We start from the raw sequence: 20,071 nt of genomic DNA on the forward strand, positions 1-20,071 counted from the left end.
CTTCCAATGAACACCCAGGACTGATCTCCTTTAGGATGGATCTCCTTGCAGTCCAAGGGACTCTAAAGAGTCTTCTCCAGCACCATAGTTCAAAAGCATCAATTCTTCAGTGCTCAGCTTTCTCCACAGTCCAACTCACATCCATACATGACCACTGGAAAAACCATAGCCTTGACTAGACAGACCTTTGTTGGCAAAGTAATATCTCTGCTTTTCAGTCTGCTATCTAGGTTAGTCATAACTTTTTTCCAAGGAGTAAGCATCTTTTAATTTCATGGCTGCAATCACCATCTGCAGTGATTTTGGAGCCCAAAAAAATGAAGTCTGACACTGTTTCCAATGTTTCCCCATCTATTTGCCATGAAGTGATGGGACCAGATGCCATGATCTTAGTTTTCTGAATGCTGAGCTTTAAGCCAACTTTTTCACTCTCCTCTTTCACTTTCATCAAGAGGCTTTTTAGTTCTTCTTCACTTTCTGCCATAAGGGTGGTGTCATCTGCATATCTGAGGTTATTGATATTTCTCCCGGCAATCTTGATTCCAGCTTGTGCTTCTTCCAGCCCAGCGTTTCTCATGATGTACTCTGCATATAAGTTAAATAAGCAGGGTGACAATATACAGCCTTGATATACTCCTTTTCCTATTTGGAACCAGTCTGTTGTTCCATGTCCAGTTCTAACTGTTGCTTCCTGACCTGCATTCCACCCCTTACATAATTGTTAATTTCAAGGGAACTTTCAAATAAGCGTCCTGAACACTAAGCTCTGTCTGAGGTTCCAGGACAAGTGCAGTATTGATACGGGAGACACTCTGAGGCGGTATAGAAAGAGCTCTTTCCTGGGTTCCTTCACTGGGCAAATACCTCCAGAGTACCTGCCACGTGCCCCTGGGTGCTAGGTGCAAGTTTACATACTTTTTATGTTTTTAACCGGAGTATAGTTGATTTACAATGTTGTTAGTTTCAGGCATACAGCAAAGTGAGTCAGTTATACATACATTTATCTATGTACCTACTCTTTTTTTAGATTCTTTCCCCATATAGGTCATTTTAGACTATTGAGTGGAGTTCCCTGTGCTATACAGTAGCACAGGTCCTTCTTAGTTATCTATTTTATATATAGTAGTGTGTATATGTCAATCCCAATCTCCCAATTTTCCCTGCCCCCTGCTTATCCTCTGGTAACCATAAGGTTGTTTTCTATACCTGTGAATCTATTTCTGTTTTGTAAGTTCATTTGTACCATTTTTTTAGATTCCACATATAAGCAATATCATATGACATTTGTCTTTCTCTGTCTGACTTACTTTACTCAGTATGATGATCTCTAGGTCCATCCATGTTGCTGCAAATGCCATTATTTCACAAGCTTGCATTCTCACTAGAGAGGCAGGGGAGAGTGGTGGTAGTGAGCAGCAATCACAATGCAGTGTGATCAAGAACATAGGTGGGAGGCTACACTCCTTGGGGTTGCAAAGAATCGGACAGGACTGGGTAATTAACACACACACAGGTGGGCCTTGCTCTCCACCAGGGCAGACTGACTCTCCCCCGGGTGGTCCAGAGCTCCTGAAGAGTGGGAGTGAACACCAGGGAGGATTTTGGAGCTCAGGGCAAGTCTCCCAGGTAAAATGATGTCTCCTCATGGATGGGTTTGGGGAAGTTAAGCCCATCTGTGAAGTCGGGGCTGGAGGAGAGTCTCCAGCTGAGCACACAGCCTGTGCAAAAGTCTGGAGAAAGATCTCCTGGAAGGAGATCATGATGGCTCAGACCTGACTTTCCCACCTGGCTTTGTCAGGATGTGTGGCCATGGGTGGGGTAAATAAACCCATGCTGCCTTTCACATCGAAATGGTCCTAGGACTTGCTTTGATCACAGAACATAGGTTTTCCAGGACCAGCTGACCCTAAGAGGCCAGGCAGCTTCTGCCTCCATTCTTTCAGAGCTTTGGACCACCCAGGGGAGAGTCTATCTGCCCTGTTGGAGAGCAAGGCCCACCCATGTGTTAGTCACTTAGTCCTGTCCCATTCTTTGCAACCCCATGGACTGTGGCCTGCCAGGCTCCTCTACCCATGGAATTCTCCAGGCAAGAATACTGCAGTGGGTAGCCATTCCCATCTCCAGGGCATCTTCCTGACCCAGGGATCAAATTCGGGTCTCCTGTATTGCAGGCAGAACCTTTACCATCTGAACCACCAGGGAAGCCCAATGGCCCACCTGTGCCCCAGCCATTTCAGCCACCAAGGAAGGCCCACCTGTGTGTGTGTTAATTACCCAGTCCTGTCCGATTCTTTGCAACCCCAAGGAGTGTAGCCTCCCACCTATGTTCTTGATCACACTGCATTGTGATTGTTGCTCACTACCACCACTCTCCCCTGCCTCTCCAGTGAGAACGCAAGCTTGTGAAATAATGGCATTTGCAGCAACATGGATGGACCTAGAGATCATCATACTGAGTAAAGTAAGTCAGGGGCTGTCTTGGCTGAGCCAGTGGATCTGCTCCAGCAGATGCCATGTGAAACAGAAATGAGCCACCCACTGAACCCTGCCCGGAATGCCTAGAAGAAAACACATGGATATAGCTTTAATCCATGAAGAGGCAGCATGGTTTGTCTGATACTAATGGAGAGATGATGTACTGGGCCCTTTGAAGTTCAGCCTTGCCATTGGTGAATAGGAGTAATCAGGCTTAGTTTCAAGGTGGTGATGAGACTTAGGATCAGTAAGCACAGTCTCTCAGGAATGACCAGCCCTCTCAGTCCCTTTAGGGGACTGCATACCTTCACTCCATTCCTAGAGTTTGACTTTTTTTTTTTTCCTTTTTGGCTACACAGTGCAGTTTGCAGGATCTTAGTTTCCCAAGGGATTGAACCCAGGCCCTGGCACCACTGGACTGATAGCGAATTTCCAGATTTTGATTCTCTTGAGAGTAGGATTGGCAGTGCCTTGAAGACTACATCAGAGTCACTCTGTGTGAAGTAGGATGCCCACCCCTGCCTGTGGGTTGTCGGTGTTGCAGGGCTCAATTAAGCCCAGCCTGGACCCGGGGGCTCTCAGACTAGTGTGTAGAAGACAGATGTGCAGGCGATGGCCTATTGGTCCCTCTTTTTCATTTTGTAAACGTCCACAATTCACTAATGATGGACTATTGACTTTCACTGTGTGCCACGCCCAGCGCCATTCTCTGGAATTTGGGATAAGCAGGCTTATCACCCCATCTCACAGATGAGGAAACTGAGGCTCAGGAAGCTGAATGCCACAGCTGGGTTTTGAGGTCAGAACTGAGAGTTCTTGCTCTTTGGATACCATCAGTTTCTGTCCCGAGGGCTTGTGTTTCTTTCATCACAGGAGGCTAGGCAAGCATGCTGTGACCAGAGGTGTGTCTGCTCCCAAGCAGCTGCCCAGGGCCCCATGGAGCTCATGGGCAGGGATGTTCTCCTGGGGTGATCCTCTCCCATGGGCCCTGTTATGCCCACAGGGTTGGGAACAGCGGATTGCAAATACAGAGGGGGCAGTGCCCTTCAGGTGGAGGCTGGCCCGCCCTCACTGCTGTGCACACTGCCCAGGCAGGGGAACGGGATGGGCCCAGAGCTGGCAGGAGGGAGCCCTCCTGCACCTGGTCTCTGGCCTGCCCGGCCCTTGAACCCTGACTCCTGCTGAGGGGCAGAGCCCCAGGCAGGGAACAGGGAGGAAGCTCCCATCTGCTGAGCACTGACTCTTCGCAGGCTTTAATTTCATGAACACACTGTCTCCACCACAACCCTTGCAAGGTTCACTGTGATTACTCCAAGAGGGGAGATCAAGACTCCAAACATTGGCACAACCTGCCCAAGGCAAGGTGGCTGAGATCCCAGATTTGAACCCAAGCCTCCTGACTCTGGACCTCTGGACTCAGCGCCCTATTCTGGTTCTGGCCTTCAGCCCCTGGCTGAAGTCAGGGCATGGGTGGGGCAGCTGTGCCCAGGGTTGTGGCCGAACATACCCAGTGTGTGCCTGACAGCTGGGGGAGGCTGGGGTCTCTGAGGCCCTTGGGAGCTGACAGCCTTTGTGGGGAGGCAGCAATCTTCCATGAGTCTGTGCCCCTACCAGGCTCTGGACTCATCCAGGCAGGGGCCTCATCCTCCTTGGAAATGTGTCCCCTGCACGTGGCTTGGGGTCATTACACAAAGGCTACTTAGCAGCTGCTCATCTGATTTGACTGATGTGAACTGACGTGAAACTGGGAGGGACTTCCCTGATGGTCCAGTGGTTAAGTCCCCATGCTCCCACTCCTGGGACCCCAGTTACATCCTTGATCTGGGAATTAAGATCCTGCAAGTTGCATAGCACACACAAAAAACAAATAAACATAGGAGGCACTTCCAACAGGAGAATCACCAGTACAGTCGATTGTGCAATTAACTAATCTTCTAGGAATAACATAAAATTGTGCACAGCATTCCAAAGGGTCAGCCCCCTCCCCTCTGCCCCAACCTCCTCATCAGTGTGACTCCCGGGGGCTCTTCCCCAGCTGCGGTGCCCATGGGCACATGTGTCTGCAGAAGGCACAGTAGGGGTGCCAGAACTGTCCAGAAATCTTAGAGCTGGGTAACCCAGGTGGGTTTTCTGGGGGAGGAGAGGAGGGCTAATTTGAGCTGGGTCTCAAGGGAGGTGGGATTTCTTTAAGTGAAAGAAAACAGCAGGGGGTTCTCAGGCATAAGGAAGAACACCTGCAAAGGTGCAGAGCAAGGAGTGTGGTTCTCTAGGGGGACAATAAAGCAAGAGCCACAGGCTAGCCCCTGGTGTAGGAAGGGGCCAGGTGACCTCTGAATTCTGGGGAGTGGAGTGGCTGTGTTGCCTTCGGTAAGTCACTTAACCCCTCTGCTGCAGAGTTACAATGAGTGTTTACTGAAGCCTGTTCTTTGAATCAGCAGCTTTCGAAGTGGGGGTTAGGGTGGGAAGGAGTGGGTAGAGGGGTGAGTTAGGCTGAGTCCTCTGTGGATCCTATTGGAGCTGGGAGGCTGAAATGTATACTCACACTGATCAGTCATGGAGACACAGGTTGCTGCTGGGGAGGGGAGGGGACTTGGGGAAAGTGATTCCGAGGGTGGCCAGTCCCCGAGAGGGATCCTGTCAGTGCTGTCAGTGCCTCGGCCTGGGAGAGGACACCTTGGCTGGACATGACTGCACCCGCCATGCTCTTGGAGCTGAGACTTCATTTATAGAATGAACATGCCGCTTGCCTCTTGGAACCATTGGTAGGACTCAGGGAAACAAGCATGCAGAGCCTCATGTCCCAGCTTCCTAAACACAGTCAGCCATTCAGTTGCAGATCACCAATCTGAGTGTTCACTACTTCTTGAATGTTCCAAAGTGTACAGTGGGTCCAAAACTCCATGTCCTTGGAATTGGGTATCTGCAGGGATCCTGAAACAAAGCCTCTGGAGATACTGAGAAATGGCTGCATTGAGTTAAATACATTTTATTATCAAAATTAATTTCACCTGTTCATTTTTACTTTTTAAAAATGTGACTGCTATTAGAAATTTTAAATTTAAATATGTGGCTTGCATTACATTCCTACTGGACAGATTGGTCCAGAGTAGTGGCTCTCAACTCAAGATGACTTAACCCCTCCTTCAGTGGACACATGGCAATTTCTAGAGACATTTTTGGTTGTCACAACTCAGGGGCTGTGGTCGTGTCTAGTGAGTAGAGGCCAGGGATGCTGGTGAACATCTTACAATGCACAGAACAGGCCCCCACAACAAAGAATTATCTGATACAAAATGTCAGTTGGGCTCAGGTTGTGAAACTCTGTTCTAGAGATAATTAGTGCCTTACATTCTACAGTGTCAAGAACCTAGCCTTCTTATACCTTGTTTCTCTGCCACGTGTATCTTGCATTTGTAAGGTCACAACATAGTCTAAAATGGCTGCTGGAGCGCCAGCCATTTTGACAGCACTCCTGCCAACAAGAAAGAGGTACAGAAAAGGGAACTCCGGCTTTCTTCAAGAAAGATGTTCACACCTCTTCTTCTTACTTAACAATGATTGGAGCCTAATCATCTGGCTTCACCTTGCTGTATGGAAAACTGGGAAATATAGGTCTTAAGGTATGGCCCAGGCCCAGCTAAAACTCAGGGGTTTCTTACCAAGGAAGATGGGAGAATGGATTTCAGGGGGATATTGGTATCTGTCTTACCTTGACAGGGCACTAGGCAAGAAATATTATTCCCATTTTACAGATGAAGAAACAGAGGCACATGGGTGAGGGACTTGCCAAGACACAGTGTAGAGGGCAACCTGCAGCATGAGCTGAGGTCTCCTGACTTCCCATGTCTCTTCATCACACCCTGCTTCTGTTTTGTCCTTGGAATCCCACCAGCCAGTTACACATGTTGTTGTCTCCTTCACCATGGAGCCAGATCCTCTATCAAGACCTTCACTGGCTCTCAAATATGCTCCTTCACATTCCTGTAAAATCTGGAGTTACTAGCAGCATGTCTACCTTCCTGAAACCCACCAAGATGGAAATAGCAGGCTTTTTTTTTTTTTTTTAAAGTGAAAATGCACGCAGCCCCTGTTCCAGAATGACTTTTTCCCCTATCTCAATATGGTGTGTAGATGCTGCGGGGTGCTGTCCAGCCATTCCCTTGAGGTCCAAACACCTGTCCTGCTCTTACCCACCCCTGGGAATGCTGGCTACTGACATACAGCTGGGCACCTCTCTGGAACTTTCCGTCCACTGTCATGTCCCCTTTCTTGGGACAGCCTACACCCAAGGTCTGGTCAATGTAACATATACAGGCCCGGGTCCTGTGCCCCAGCCAGGCTCTCCTAGGCTCAGAGCTGCCATGGGATTGGCTGAAGCCTTCTTTGCATCTGCCTTGCAGTTCAACCCTCCGCTTCCTGCACTTCATTTAGACATAGATTGACATCCATGCTAACAGCATTCCCCATAAAACTTCCTGCACCTAATCTCCACCTCGGAGTCTGCTCCTGGGAGGGCCTGTCCAAGGATGGCAGGTGGGAAATGCACAGGGAAGAGGGGAAGATGGCAAAACCCTCAGCTCTACCATTTACCAGGGACTTCTCCGAATCTCACCGTCCTCATCCCGTTCCTGTCATCCATTAGCATATTCATTCATTCTATTCATTTAATGAGTATTTGTTGAGTTCTACTATGGGTTGGGCGACCACACAGAGCTGAAGGTTTGATATAGGGAGATAAGTGTGCAAGCAAACATACAGTCCCATGGTGGAGTGTGGAATTGTGAGGAAGCAAAGACGCAGTGGGCATGGAGGGACTCCATAACCTGCCAAGCCCTAGGAAGAAGCAGGATTCTTCGCCCTGGGGCTGCTCCCTAGCTTTCTGCTTCCACCTGCAGGAGCATGGGATTCCCAGGAAGCCATGCTTCCCTTCCAGGCCTTGGGTACACTTAGGAGGCATTTCTGGTCCATTGGCCAGAACACACACTCTGCCCCGTGTGGCCTGAGGAGTCCCGAGAGCTGACCCAGTGGAACCAGGCACACCGCCCACAGGTCCAGGGCCCCATGTTCACTAGCACGTGCCCCGCTCCTCCTGGGCTGCCCCGGTGGTCAGGAGTGAGGAACAGTTCCTCACTGTCCTGTTCAGCAACACAGACTTTGCCCTGATTGCCTAGAGTCTTTTGACCCCTTCCCCCTGCTCGACAGAGTATTTCACTGAATCTAAGATGTCATCAGTGTAAGGTATTCCATTATTTTATGAACCAAGAAGAGAAAACACTGGGAGTTAAACTTGATACAATGTTTTCTTATCACTTAGAATTTGCATTTGGTTCTTCTTGAAGTATCTTTTCTTTAGTGAGGTGTCTATCTCTCTTGTGCACACATAAAAATGGAGAACATAAGCAAGGGAGGTCATTTAACTTATTTCTGGATGTTCTCTATGTTTTCAGGTATGGCTCTTCTGGGTCCTCTTTTAATGAAGAGCTGTTTCTTGTAGGTTCTGCATCCTGGTTCAGGGGTGGAGCACTCACTGATGGTGCAGCATTTGGGAGCACTGTTTGTCCCTTTTTTAAAAAAATTATTTGGAAGTATAGTTGATTTACAATGTTGTGTCAATTTCTGATGTACACAAAGTGATTAATTTATATACATTCTTTTTTCATATCCTTTTCCATTATGGTTTATCACAGGATATTGAATATAGTTCCCTGTACTCTACAGTATATAATAGTTTTCATCCGCTAACCCCAAACTCCCAATCCATCCCCCCCATCCCCCGTCCCCCTTGACTACCACAAGTCTGTTCTCTATGTCTGTGAGTCTGTTTCTGTTTTGTAAATAAGTTCATTTACGTCATTTTTTTAGGTTCCACATACAAGTGATATCATGATACTTGTTTTTGTCTGACTTAATTCACTTAATTCTCTAGGTCCACCCATTCTGCTGCACATGGTATTATTTCATTTCTTTTGATGACTGAGTAGTGTTCCATTGTGTATGTGTACCATATCTTCTTTATCCATTCATCTGTCTGTGGACATTTATGTTGTTTCTGTGTCTTGGCTATTGTGAATAGTCCTGCAGTGAACACTGGGATGCATATATCTTTTTAAATTAGTTTTTTCTGAACATCAGGAGTGGGATTGCAAGATCATATGGCATCATCTGCACCTTTTTGATAAAGATACTTTCACAACATTATACTATAAGGAAGTACTAATGTATGTACAATGTGAACTCAAAACTGCCAAATGACCAAGAGCTATCACCAACAGTCAGAAACATCCTGATGAAAATGTGAAGAAAAAAAAAAAACCACATGTCTTAAAATCAATGGTATATGCTGGCTTATCACAACTGTGAATCCCATTCTTAAGGTCAAAATTTTAAACTACATTTCCCAACCCCCTTGCAGATCTATGACCTAGTTTCCACCAATAAGATGCACTCATCAAGGCTCTGATCTAGAAGTGATATGAAGGAATGGCTAGATAAAGGTCATCCATTTTGCTGGCGTGGGTGGCAGAAAGTGTTTCTGAGATTAATCAAACGGGTGAAGCAGGACTGTTTCTGGGAGCATTGCCTAGACTTGCTTCTTCAGTTCATCTAACAATTCTGCAGGAACAACATTTTGTTCTGCCCCCAACTATTTAGAATTACCCATCTAAGATCTCTTCTTTCCTTCTTCTTTGTTAAGACAAAGAAGAAACAGAGGCTCTGATCTTGTTCAGGCCTAGCAATCTGTGCCCAGTTGAAAACCTACATTTCTCAGGCTGTTATTTGTGGTTAATAGAGAGATAACCACATGACTAAATTCTGGCCAATGAGATGTGAGTAGAAGTTGGTAGGTGGAACTTTTGGGGAAATTCCTTAAAAGGTGAACTGACTTCAGTGTGTTCCACAAAGTCATGATCCTAAGATAGGGTGGTGTGGGTCAGCTCCCTGAAACTAAAGTTTCATCTTATTAATGGTTATTGTAATATATTTAAGGGAAGTATCTTCAAAAACAAAATTACACTCTGAAATACATATTTGGAATTATGATAAAGCTAGAAAGATATAAACCATATCTTTCTCCATGATCTGTTGATTACCCCTTGACCATGGAGAATGATTTGGTTCTGCACACACATTTGTATTTAGTGTCTGGACCCCAGTCAGCTACAGAGGAAATTGCTGGGTACAAATTGGCAAAGTGCTTCTGTACATAATATTAATGCAGGAAATATTTGACAAGCTAGACTCTGAGTTTATTGCCTTGCCTTTTTGCTGGTATATTTTGAATTCCCTGACCCCTGATTTAGGCTTTATTTTGTATTTGCAAGATTTGTTTTTGAATAATTATGAATGTCCTTAATTAGGGGGAGTGATGGATGTGTGAATTATCTTGATCTTGGTACATTCCATAGTGTATTTGCGCCAAATCATCACATGATACACTTTAAATATATAAAATTATATTTCTCCATTATTCCTCAATAATTTCAAAGTTGGGGGAAATTAATGTTTGTCTTATGGAAAACTCATATTTACAACTCAACAAATACTATTTTTCCATCTTGTTTGCATTGCATCCCTTTTCATACCCTCAGAAGTTTATTTTAATTCTGGGTGGTCCTATTTCTTAGTGTTGGACTTAGAAATAAGTCCTGCTGATGAAGCTTTAAGTTGTTATTATAAGTTTCTTTACAGATTAAGTTCCTTCTTTTAACATTTGTATCAGTGTCACTACTCACTCCGCATAGCAGCTTCTCCAACATTATATTCTGTTGAACCTAGTAGAGAAATCGGAATATCCTCTTTCCCACCTAAAAAAAAAGTGCTTAAACATTTTATATGGCAAAGAAACCTGGGGGAGAGCTGGATCAATTGATCGATATCCTTTCACCCTTGCCTTTTCCTGCTCCTGACTGTCTTGAAGGCAGTTGTGAAGGCTGGAGCTCAGGCAGCCATATTATGAAGGGTAAACACCCATTCTAACATTGAGCAGAAGTACAAAAGGAATTGTAACCCTTGAAGACATCATAAAGACATTATTTCAGCCCTGAATTGCCCACCAGATCTTAATTGATATTAATTGGTCCTTATTTGGTACTCGGGGCTGCAATTACAAATCTAAAAATTTTAAATTGGCTGGATGGAGAGGGTTGGGTTTGAGGCTATAAAAGTAAAGATGTGACAGGCTAGAAAGTTGTTGCCTTTAGACATGTGGTAGTGAAACATTTGTCGAGTTGCCACCTGTGGTCTTTTAGAAGCTGGATTCTGTGCCAGTCAAGTCTGTAGGTTAGTGCACATAGTGGAAAGGGGGCATTGGCATGTGTTGACTCAGCTTATTCTGGCTGCTTTGAGTCAAGTCCAATAAGAAAAGGGAAACCCAGATGAGAGCCAACCGGTGATAAAGGGAGAAAATACCACTCTACCTACAGTCCGAATTCTAAGCTGTTTGAGGGCACTGGTTTGAAGTTTCACAGAGTTCAAGAATTCTGCTGCTCCCACCATGCTGGGCAATGAATGTAAAGAAACAGCCTTAGCCAGAGATTTTTTTTAAATGGCCTTTCATCCTTTTCACTCTAGTGAGACTTTTCTGCCAGATGAAGGGGGCAAACTCACCAGAAAGATTGGGTTAAGGATGTGATTAAGAGTGTTGCTTTTCCTATTGTTTCAAATGGCATCAAGGCAGGCACAGAGGGGGATGGGCCAAGGGGGATGGGCAAAAAGGGTGGGCCAAGGGGGTTTTGGGTAGACAGAGCATTGAGGTCTGCAGTTACAGGGCTCAATGTTTGCAGACTAAAAAAAAGTCATCACAGTATAATTGTCATGGGATTAGTGTCCAGAATATATTAAGAATTTCCAGCGCGGCCGCCCCGGGTCCGGCCCGGCAGGTGGCGGAGCGCGGGGACGCGATGGCGGCGGCCGAGCCCGCGAGCTGCGCGCCGCCCGGGGCCGGCAGTAGCCGGCACGAAAAGAGCCTGGGGCTGCTCACCGCCAAGTTCGTGTCTCTGCTGCAGGAGGCCAAGGACGGCGTGCTGGACCTCAAGGCGGCTGCAGATACTTTGGCTGTGAGGCAGAAAAGAAGAATTTATGATATCACCAATGTCTTGGAAGGAATTGACTTAATTGAAAAAAAGTCAAAAAACAGTATACAATGGAAAGGTGTAGGTGCTGGTGTAATACTAAAGAAGTCATAGATAGATTAAGATATCTCAAAGCTGAAATTGAAGATCTAGAACTGAAGGAAAGAGAACTTGATCAGCAGAAGTTGTGGCTACAGCAAAGCATCAAAAATGTGATGGACGACTCCATTAATAATAGATTTTCCTATGTAACTCATGAAGACATCTGTAATTGTTTTAATGGTGATACACTTTTGGCCATTCAAGCACCTTCTGGTACACAACTGGAGGTACCTATTCCAGAAATGGGTCAGAATGGACAAAAGAAATACCAGATCAATCTAAAGAGTCATTCAGGACCTATCCACGTGCTGCTTATAAATAAAGAGTCCAGCTCATCTAAGCCCGTGGTTTTCCCGGTGCCCCCCCCCCCCCCCCCAGACGACCTCGCGCAGCCTCCCTCTCAGCCCCCCACCCCAGTGCCTCCACACAAGCCCAGCTCGGCCGTCCAGAGCCTGCCTGAGCCACCTGTCTCTGAACGAAGCCAGCCTCTCCAGCACACGCCCGCCACAGACTTGTCTTCAGGATCTATTAGTGGAGATATCATTGATGAGTTAATGTCTTCTGATGTGTTTCCGCTCTTACGGCTTTCTCCGACCCCAGCAGATGACTACAACTTTAATTTAGATGATAATGAAGGCGTTTGTGATCTGTTTGATGTTCAGATACTAAATTATTAGATTCCATGGAAACTTGGGACTGTTATCTACCTCTAACTGTGTAACATTTTAGACTTCTTAATAATCTAAGTATTTAAAATAATGAATGTAACACCTTTTTAGTTCACTGATTCTGAAATGTTCTTCCCTAATACTTTATTTTTGCTTCACAAAACTTCAACCATAAAAACAAAGGATTCTGACTGTTTCAGGAGAAAAAATGATTTCACATCCACCAACCCTCCACCCTCAAGTAATTACTTTCTGAAATTTCAACTTTTCTTCCCACTCTGAACCCTTCTGTTTTCTTCCCCTTACATGAGAAGAAAGTTAAAGTAGACTTCAGGTCATGAGAAACAAGGAAGTTGGCCAAGGGCTTATCTCTTGTTCTGTCTTCCACTTGTACTGCCACAAGACTGTCCGTGTTCCTCTGTGTCCTCCAATCCAGACATTCACTGCCACTTATAAAGTGAAGGGTGTAAACTAGGATATATTAACTGTTTCAGTGAACAGAGTTTGTGAAGTGCCTTCTGTTTTAGCACTTTAAGTTTATCACATTTTGTTGACTTCTGACATTCCACTTTCCTAGGTTATAGGAAAGATCTGTTTATGTAGTTTGTTTTTAAAATGTGCCAATGCCTGTACATTAACAAGATTTTTTAAATAAAATTGTATAAAAGATTAAAAAAAAAAAAAAAGAATTTCCATAAATTAGTGAGAACAAGATAAAGCAGTCAGTTGAATAAGGGCCAAAATAATTGAAGACAAATTGCCTAGAATAGAAAACACAGATGGCCCATAAGCATATAAAACATTGTTTAACCTAACTAGTAGTCAGGAAAATACAAATTTAGGCCATGAGATGAAATTTCACAGCCTGGCAAAAATTTTAAGGTGCAAAATACCAAGTGTTGGTCACTTGTACAACAGTGCTGAGGATGGTGTAAATTGGCAAGCCACTGTAGAAAATGTTAAATGTGCACATCCCAAGCCCTAGCAATTTTACCCCGAGTATACTCCCTGGAGAAAGTCTTGAACTTGTGCATCAGGGGTCAGAGTAGAAGTGTTCATTTTTTTTTAAAAGTAGCAATGGACTTGCCTAGTGGTCCAGTGGTTAAGAATCCACCTGCCAATGCAGAGGACCCAGGTTTAATCCCTGGTCCAGGAAGATTCCACATGCCTTGGGACAGCTAAGCCCACGAACCACAACTACTGAGCCCATGAACTCTAGCATTTGCTCCACAACAAGAGAAACCACCACAACATGAAGCTGGTGTGCCACAACTAGAGAAAGCCCACACATAGTAACGAAGAGCCAGCACAGTAAAAAAATAAGTAAATAAATTTTTTTTTAATAAAGAACAAAAAATAATATGAGCAATAGCCATCTTTGACTGTAGAATAGATAATTTTTGGTTAAGTAAATTTAACACAGAAACACATACAGCAGTGAAAATGAAATTAAAAAACAGTCACATACATCAACATGGTTAAATCTCAGAAACATAATGTTAAAAGGAAAAACTCAAGTTGCAAAATAATTGTTTTCTACTTATAAAAAGTATAAAAACAGGCAAACTAAATAATACATTGTAAGGAGATACATAACTATGTAGAAAAATTAACATTGTAAGTGCCAGTGGAGGGGAAATGGGTGGTGGTTTTAGTTTTAAAATGTCAATATATTGTATATGCACTCTTTTATGTATGATACACATATAAAAACAAAGCAAAAACATTACAGTAAAAGAACAGAACAAAAAGTTGTGGGGAGGCAAATTATTGGGCTATGATTACTCACACAGATTTGACCAAGACAACTCTAAGATAACACTTGGAGTCTACAAAATCCCACTTTCAATAATGACTAGAGCAACTAGACAGAAAGTAAACAAGGAAATAAAGGACCTGAACATTATTTTAGGTGAATGGGACCTAATAGACTTACATAGAACATCCACCCAACAACAGCACAATATACAATTTTCTCAGGTGCACACAAAATATTCTCCAAGATGGGACAATTTGTTAAGCCACAAAGCAAGTCTTAATAAATTTAAAAAGTTGAAGTCATAAAAAGCATTATTTTTTATAATAATGGAATGAAACTGTAAAGCAACAGAAGGAAAGCCACAAAATTCACAAATATGTGAAATTAAACAACACATTCTTTAACAACTAATAGGTGAAAAAAATCAAAAAGAAAATTAGAAAATATCTTGAGACAAAAATGAGAACATAACATATCAAAACTTACAGGCTGCAGAAAAGCAGTGTTAAGAGAGATTCTGTTGCTTACATTTTAAAAAAGAAGGATCTCAACACAACAACTTAACTTTACAACCTCAAGGAACCAGAAACAGAACAAAATAAATCTAAAGCAGAAAGCAGTCAGAAGGAAGGAAATACTAAAGATTAGAGAAGAGATAAAATAGAGAATAGGAAAACAATCGAGACAGTCAATGAAACCAAGAGTTTCATTCTTCAAAAGGATCAACAAATTTGACAAAACTTTAACTAGACTGACAAGAAAAAAAGAGAAAAGAGTCAAGTAACTAAAATCAGAAATGAAAGAAGAGACATTACTACCAATTTTACAGAAATAAAAAGGTTTAAGAGAGTACAATGAACAATTGTATATCTTGCCCCCAAATGAATGGACAAATATGAAATGGACAAATCCCTAGAAACATGCAACCAACAAGAAGGAATCATGAAGAAACAGAAAATCTGAACAGACCTATAACTTATAAGGAGATTGAATCAAACATCAAACACCTCCCAAAAAAGAAAAGCGTAAGACCAGGTGATGTCACTGGTGAACACCACCAAACATTCAGAAAAGAACTAACATCAGTCCTTCTTATATTCTTTCAAAAAACTAAAGAAGGAAAAATTCCTAACTCATTCTGTGAAGCCAGCATTACCATGACACCAAAGCCAGGCAAAGACATAAGAAAAAAACAGACCAATATCCTGTATGAATATTGAGGTAAAAATCCTCAACAAAATACTGGCAAACTAAATTCAACAGCTTATTAAAGGAAATGTTCACCATGACCAGATGAGATTTATTCCTGGAATGCAAGGATGGTTCAACATATGAAAATTAATCACTGGTATACTCCCCATTAACAGAATGAAGGACAAAAATTACCCAGTTATCTCATTTGACACAGAATTGCATTTGATAAAATTCACTCTCTAATGACCAAAATACTCAGCAAACTAAGAATAGAAGGAAACTACCTCGACATATGGAAAATTCACAGCCAACTTCATACTCAATGCTAAAAGGTTGAAAGCTTTTCCTCTAAGATGTGGATCAAATGAAGAATGATTACTTTCACTACTTCTGTTCCATGTTGTACTAAAAGTCCTAGCCAAAACAGTTAGGCATCAAAATGAAGTAAAAGGCATCAAAATTGGAACTGAATAAGTAAAAGTATATTCAGAAACTCAGTGATAAAATCTATGGCTACCCTCTTATCAAGAAGCCAAAGACAATGGAATGTCATCTTTAAAGTGTTGAAAAAAATCCAGAATGTTTTATTCAGTAAAAATATTATTAAACAGTGATGGGAAAAAGAAAGAGATTTTCACATAAACAAAAATTGAGATAATTCATTGCTAGCAGATGTGCACTACAAGATATGGAAACACCATCTTACTGAAAAGGAGTAATATCAGAATTATTCAGGAAGAAAAGAAGAGCACAAGAAATCAAAAAGAAATATGTGGATAAATATAGTAGAATATTGTCCATCTTAAAGTCTTTAAAATGTATTTGATTGCCTAAAGCAAAAATCATAACATTGTTTCTGTGGGATTTATAACACAGGTAGATGTATCACACGTGACAGGCAGACCTCATTTTACTGCTCTTCACTTTATTGTGCTTCTCTGATACTGAGATTTTTAATAAAATGAAGGTTTGTGGCGACCCTGCATCAAGCAAGTCTATCAGTGCCGTTTATCCAAGAGCATTTGCTCACTTCATGTCTCTGTGTCACATGTTGATAATTCTCACAATAGTTTAAACTTCTCATTATTATTATATTTGTTACCATGATCTCTGACCAGTGACCTTTGATGCTACTATTGCAAAAATACTATGATTCACTGAAGCCATAATGAAGTATTTTTAAATTAAGATGTATACATTAATTAAGGTATGTACAGTATAGTGTAAACATAGCTTTTATATGTACTGGGAAACCAAAAAATGTCTGTGACTCACTTTATTGCAATATTCACTTTATTGCAGTGGTCTGAAACCAAACCTGCAATATATTCAAAATATGCCTATAAATGTTTCTATACAGATTCAAGGTTCCTGAATTTTACATGAAGCAGTATATTATTGACATTTGTTTCTGTGTAATTCCATTGTGGTCAGACGACATAGCATGCATGATTTCAGTTCTGTTTTAAGGCTCAGCTACTAGTTTATCAACTGTAAACCCCTTGTTTTCCCCCTTAAATCAGGAATTAAATAAGTATGTGCACTCTCACAGCCTTCCTCAGTGATCAATGCAAATAAATAGAGGAAAACAATAGAATGGGAAAGACTAGAGATCTCTTCAAGAAAATCAGAGATACCAAGAGAACATTTCATGCAAAAATGGGCACAATAAAGGACAGAAATGGTATGGACTTAAAAGAAGCAGAAGATATTGAGAAGAGGTGGCAAGAATACACAGAACTATACAAAAAAGATCTTCACGACCAAGATAATCATGATAGTGTGATCACTCACCTAGAGCCAGACATCCTAGAATGCGAAGTCAAGTGGGCCTTAGGAAGCATCACTAAGAACAAAGCTAGTGGAGGTGATGGAATTCCAGTTGAGCTATTTCAAATCCTAGAGGATGGTGCTGTGAAAATGCTGCACTCAATATGCCAGCAAATTTGGAAAACTCAGCAGTGGCCACAGGACTGCAAAAGGTCAGTTTTCATTCCAATCCCAAAGAAAGGCAATGCCAAAGAATGCACAAACTACCACACAATTGCACTCATCTCACACGCTAGCAAAGTAATGCTCAAAATTCTGCAAGACAGGCTTCTACAGTACATGAACCGTGAACCTCCAGATGTTCAAGCTGGATTTAGAAAAGGTAGAGGAACCAGAGATCAAATTGCCAACATCTGTTGGATCATCTAAAAAGCAAGAGAGTTCCAGAAAAACATCTATTTCTGCTTTATTGACTATGCCAAAACCTTTGACTGTGGATCACAACAAACTGTGGAGAATTCTTCAAGAGATGGGAATACCAGACCACTTGACCTGCCTCCTGAGAAATCTGTATGCAGGTCAGGAAGCAACAGTTAGAACTGGACATGGAACAACAGACTGGTTCCAAATAGGAAAAGGAGTACATCAAGGCTGTATATTGTCACCCTGCTTATTTAATTTATATGCAGAGTACATCATGAGAAATGCTGGGCTGGATGAAGCACAAGCTGGAGTCAAGATTGCCAGGAGAAATATTAATAAACTCAGATATGCAGGTGACACCACTCTTATGGCAGAAAGTGAAGAACTAAAGAGCCTCTTGATGAAAGTGAAAGAGGAGAGTGAAAAAGTTGGCTTAAAACTCAGCTTTCAGAAAACTAAGATCATAGCATCTGATCCCATCACTTCATGGCAAATAGATGGGGAAACAATGGAAATAGTAATAGACTTCATTTTGGGGGGTTTCAAAATCACTGCAGACAGTGACTGCGGCCATGAAGAAGTCCCTTGGAAGAAAAGTTATGACCAACCTAGACAGCATATTAAAAAGTAGAGATATTACTTTGCCAACCTAGGTCCATCTAGTCAAAGCTATGGTTTTTCCAGTAGTCATGTATGGATGTGAGAGTTGGACTACAAAGAAAGCTGAGCACCAAAAAATTGATGCTTTTGAACTGTGATGTAGGAGAAGACTCTTGAGAGTCCCTTGGACTGCAAGGAGATCCAACCGGTCCATCCTAAAGGAAATCAGTTCTGAATATTCCTTGGAAGGACTGATGTTGAAGCTGAAACTCCAACACTTTGGCCACCTGATGTGAAGAACTGACTCATTTGAAAAGACTCTGATGCTGGGAAAGATTGAAGGTGGGAGGAGAAGGGGACAACCGAGGATGAGATGGTTGGATGGCATCACTGACTCAATGGACATGAGTTTGAGTAAATTCCTGGAGTTGGTGATGGACAAGGAGGCCTGGCGTGCTGCAGTCCATGGGGTTGCAATGAGTCGGATATGACTAAGTGACTGATCTGAAATAAACTCTCCATTCTCACTACTTGTGTTAAATATTGTATTGCACTAGCCAGTGCAATAAGGCAAGTAAAAGAAATAAAAGACATGTAGATCAGAAGGAATCAAAACTATCTCTTTTCTCAAAAAACTGATTACTTTTCACATAGAAAATTCTTACCTACATCTCTGCAAACAATGACAATATAGCAAGATCACAATGTAAGTCAGTGTGCAAACAGTTGAAATTAAATTACATTCCAAGTATACCATTAAAATGTATACAATACTTAGAATTTAACCAAAGATGTGCAAGACTTGGATCAGTGGAGAGACATCAGTGTCATTATGGAAAGGCTCAATATTGTTAAAATGCCAGTTCTTTCCAAATTTGTCTATAGATCCAATGTAGTCTCAGTTATAATCTCACTAGGCTTTTTATTTTCTAGAAATTGACAAACGGATTCATGAAGTCTATATGAAAATGCTAAGGATATCTTGAAAAAGAGGAACAAAGTGAATGGACTTCACACTGTGTGACCTCAAATTCGCCATATGGTTTAGTAACCAGGTCAGTGAGGTACAGCATTAATGATCAGATGTCACCGAGTCCAGACATAGACCCACATTCACTTGATTTCCAATAAGAGGTAGCCTCTACTTTGAGCAACTATTCCATTGGGAAACAGATTTTTGCTCTGGTTAAGGGTGAATACCTATGGGGGACCAAATGACCATGACCATGAACCTGAGCTGCCCAACAAGAGCTTGAGGTTGTCTGATCACCTCACCATCAAATCGGTGGGATTAGACTCAGGCAAATCCTGGAGACACATGGAAGGTACACAAGCAGGTGGCTCACCCATCCACCTACACTTCCTCCCTCAACCCACCCTATGGCCAGTTGAGGAAAGCACTGAAGCCCTGTTCAGATGGCCCTGAACAATATGCAGCAGCCAACTGAAGATGAACCACCATGGAGCAACTCAGTGGTGTGCTGAAGGATGGTGGAAATGGGAGATCCTCCCAAGCCAAGACCTCAAGCAGTATGTCATCACATGATCCTCTAGACGATACGAAGTAAGGATCACTCCTGATTTGTGGCTGGTAGCTAAGGTCAGTGGTCAGGAGGTTGAAAGTAGCTAGACTGAAAGACTCATAACAAGCTTGGAGAAAGAACAGGCCAATTATGTGACAATATTTGTGTCTTGTATGAATGCTTCCCATGAGAATACCTGTTGCAGAGCAGGTTTTTAATTGTCCATCTCTTTCTGCAACCAGTACATACTCACTGACAAAGTAGAACAGTGATAGCAGGGATGGAGGTCATATGTTGGCACAAGAGCATGGAATTGATCACTCTAAAGCCATGTGGGGACTTCTCTGGAGGTCCAGTGGCTAAGACTCCATACTCCCAATGCAGGGGGCCCAGGTTCAACCCCTGGTCAGGGAACTAGATCCGACATGCCAGAACTAAAGATCCCTCATGCTGCAGCTAAGTCCCAGTGCAGCAAAATAAGTATTT

General features: G+C 42.6%; 1 protein-coding gene across 1 annotated transcript; it reads left to right on the top strand.

Annotated features, from left to right (window-relative positions):
- Positions 1-11,332: 11,332 nt before the first annotated feature.
- Positions 11,333-13,002, top strand: LOC102405897 (transcription factor E2F5-like). The gene is given in 2 exon segments (XM_044924899.2): positions 11,333-11,634; positions 11,637-13,002. Coding segments are annotated over 2 exon segments (948 nt in total). The 5' UTR covers positions 11,333-11,375; the 3' UTR covers positions 12,326-13,002.
- The last annotated feature ends 7,069 nt before the right edge of the window (positions 13,003-20,071 follow it).

This window comes from Bubalus bubalis, chromosome 2 (assembly GCF_019923935.1).
Source record: "Bubalus bubalis isolate 160015118507 breed Murrah chromosome 2, NDDB_SH_1, whole genome shotgun sequence".
In the NCBI taxonomy this organism is placed as follows: domain Eukaryota; kingdom Metazoa; phylum Chordata; class Mammalia; order Artiodactyla; family Bovidae; genus Bubalus; species Bubalus bubalis.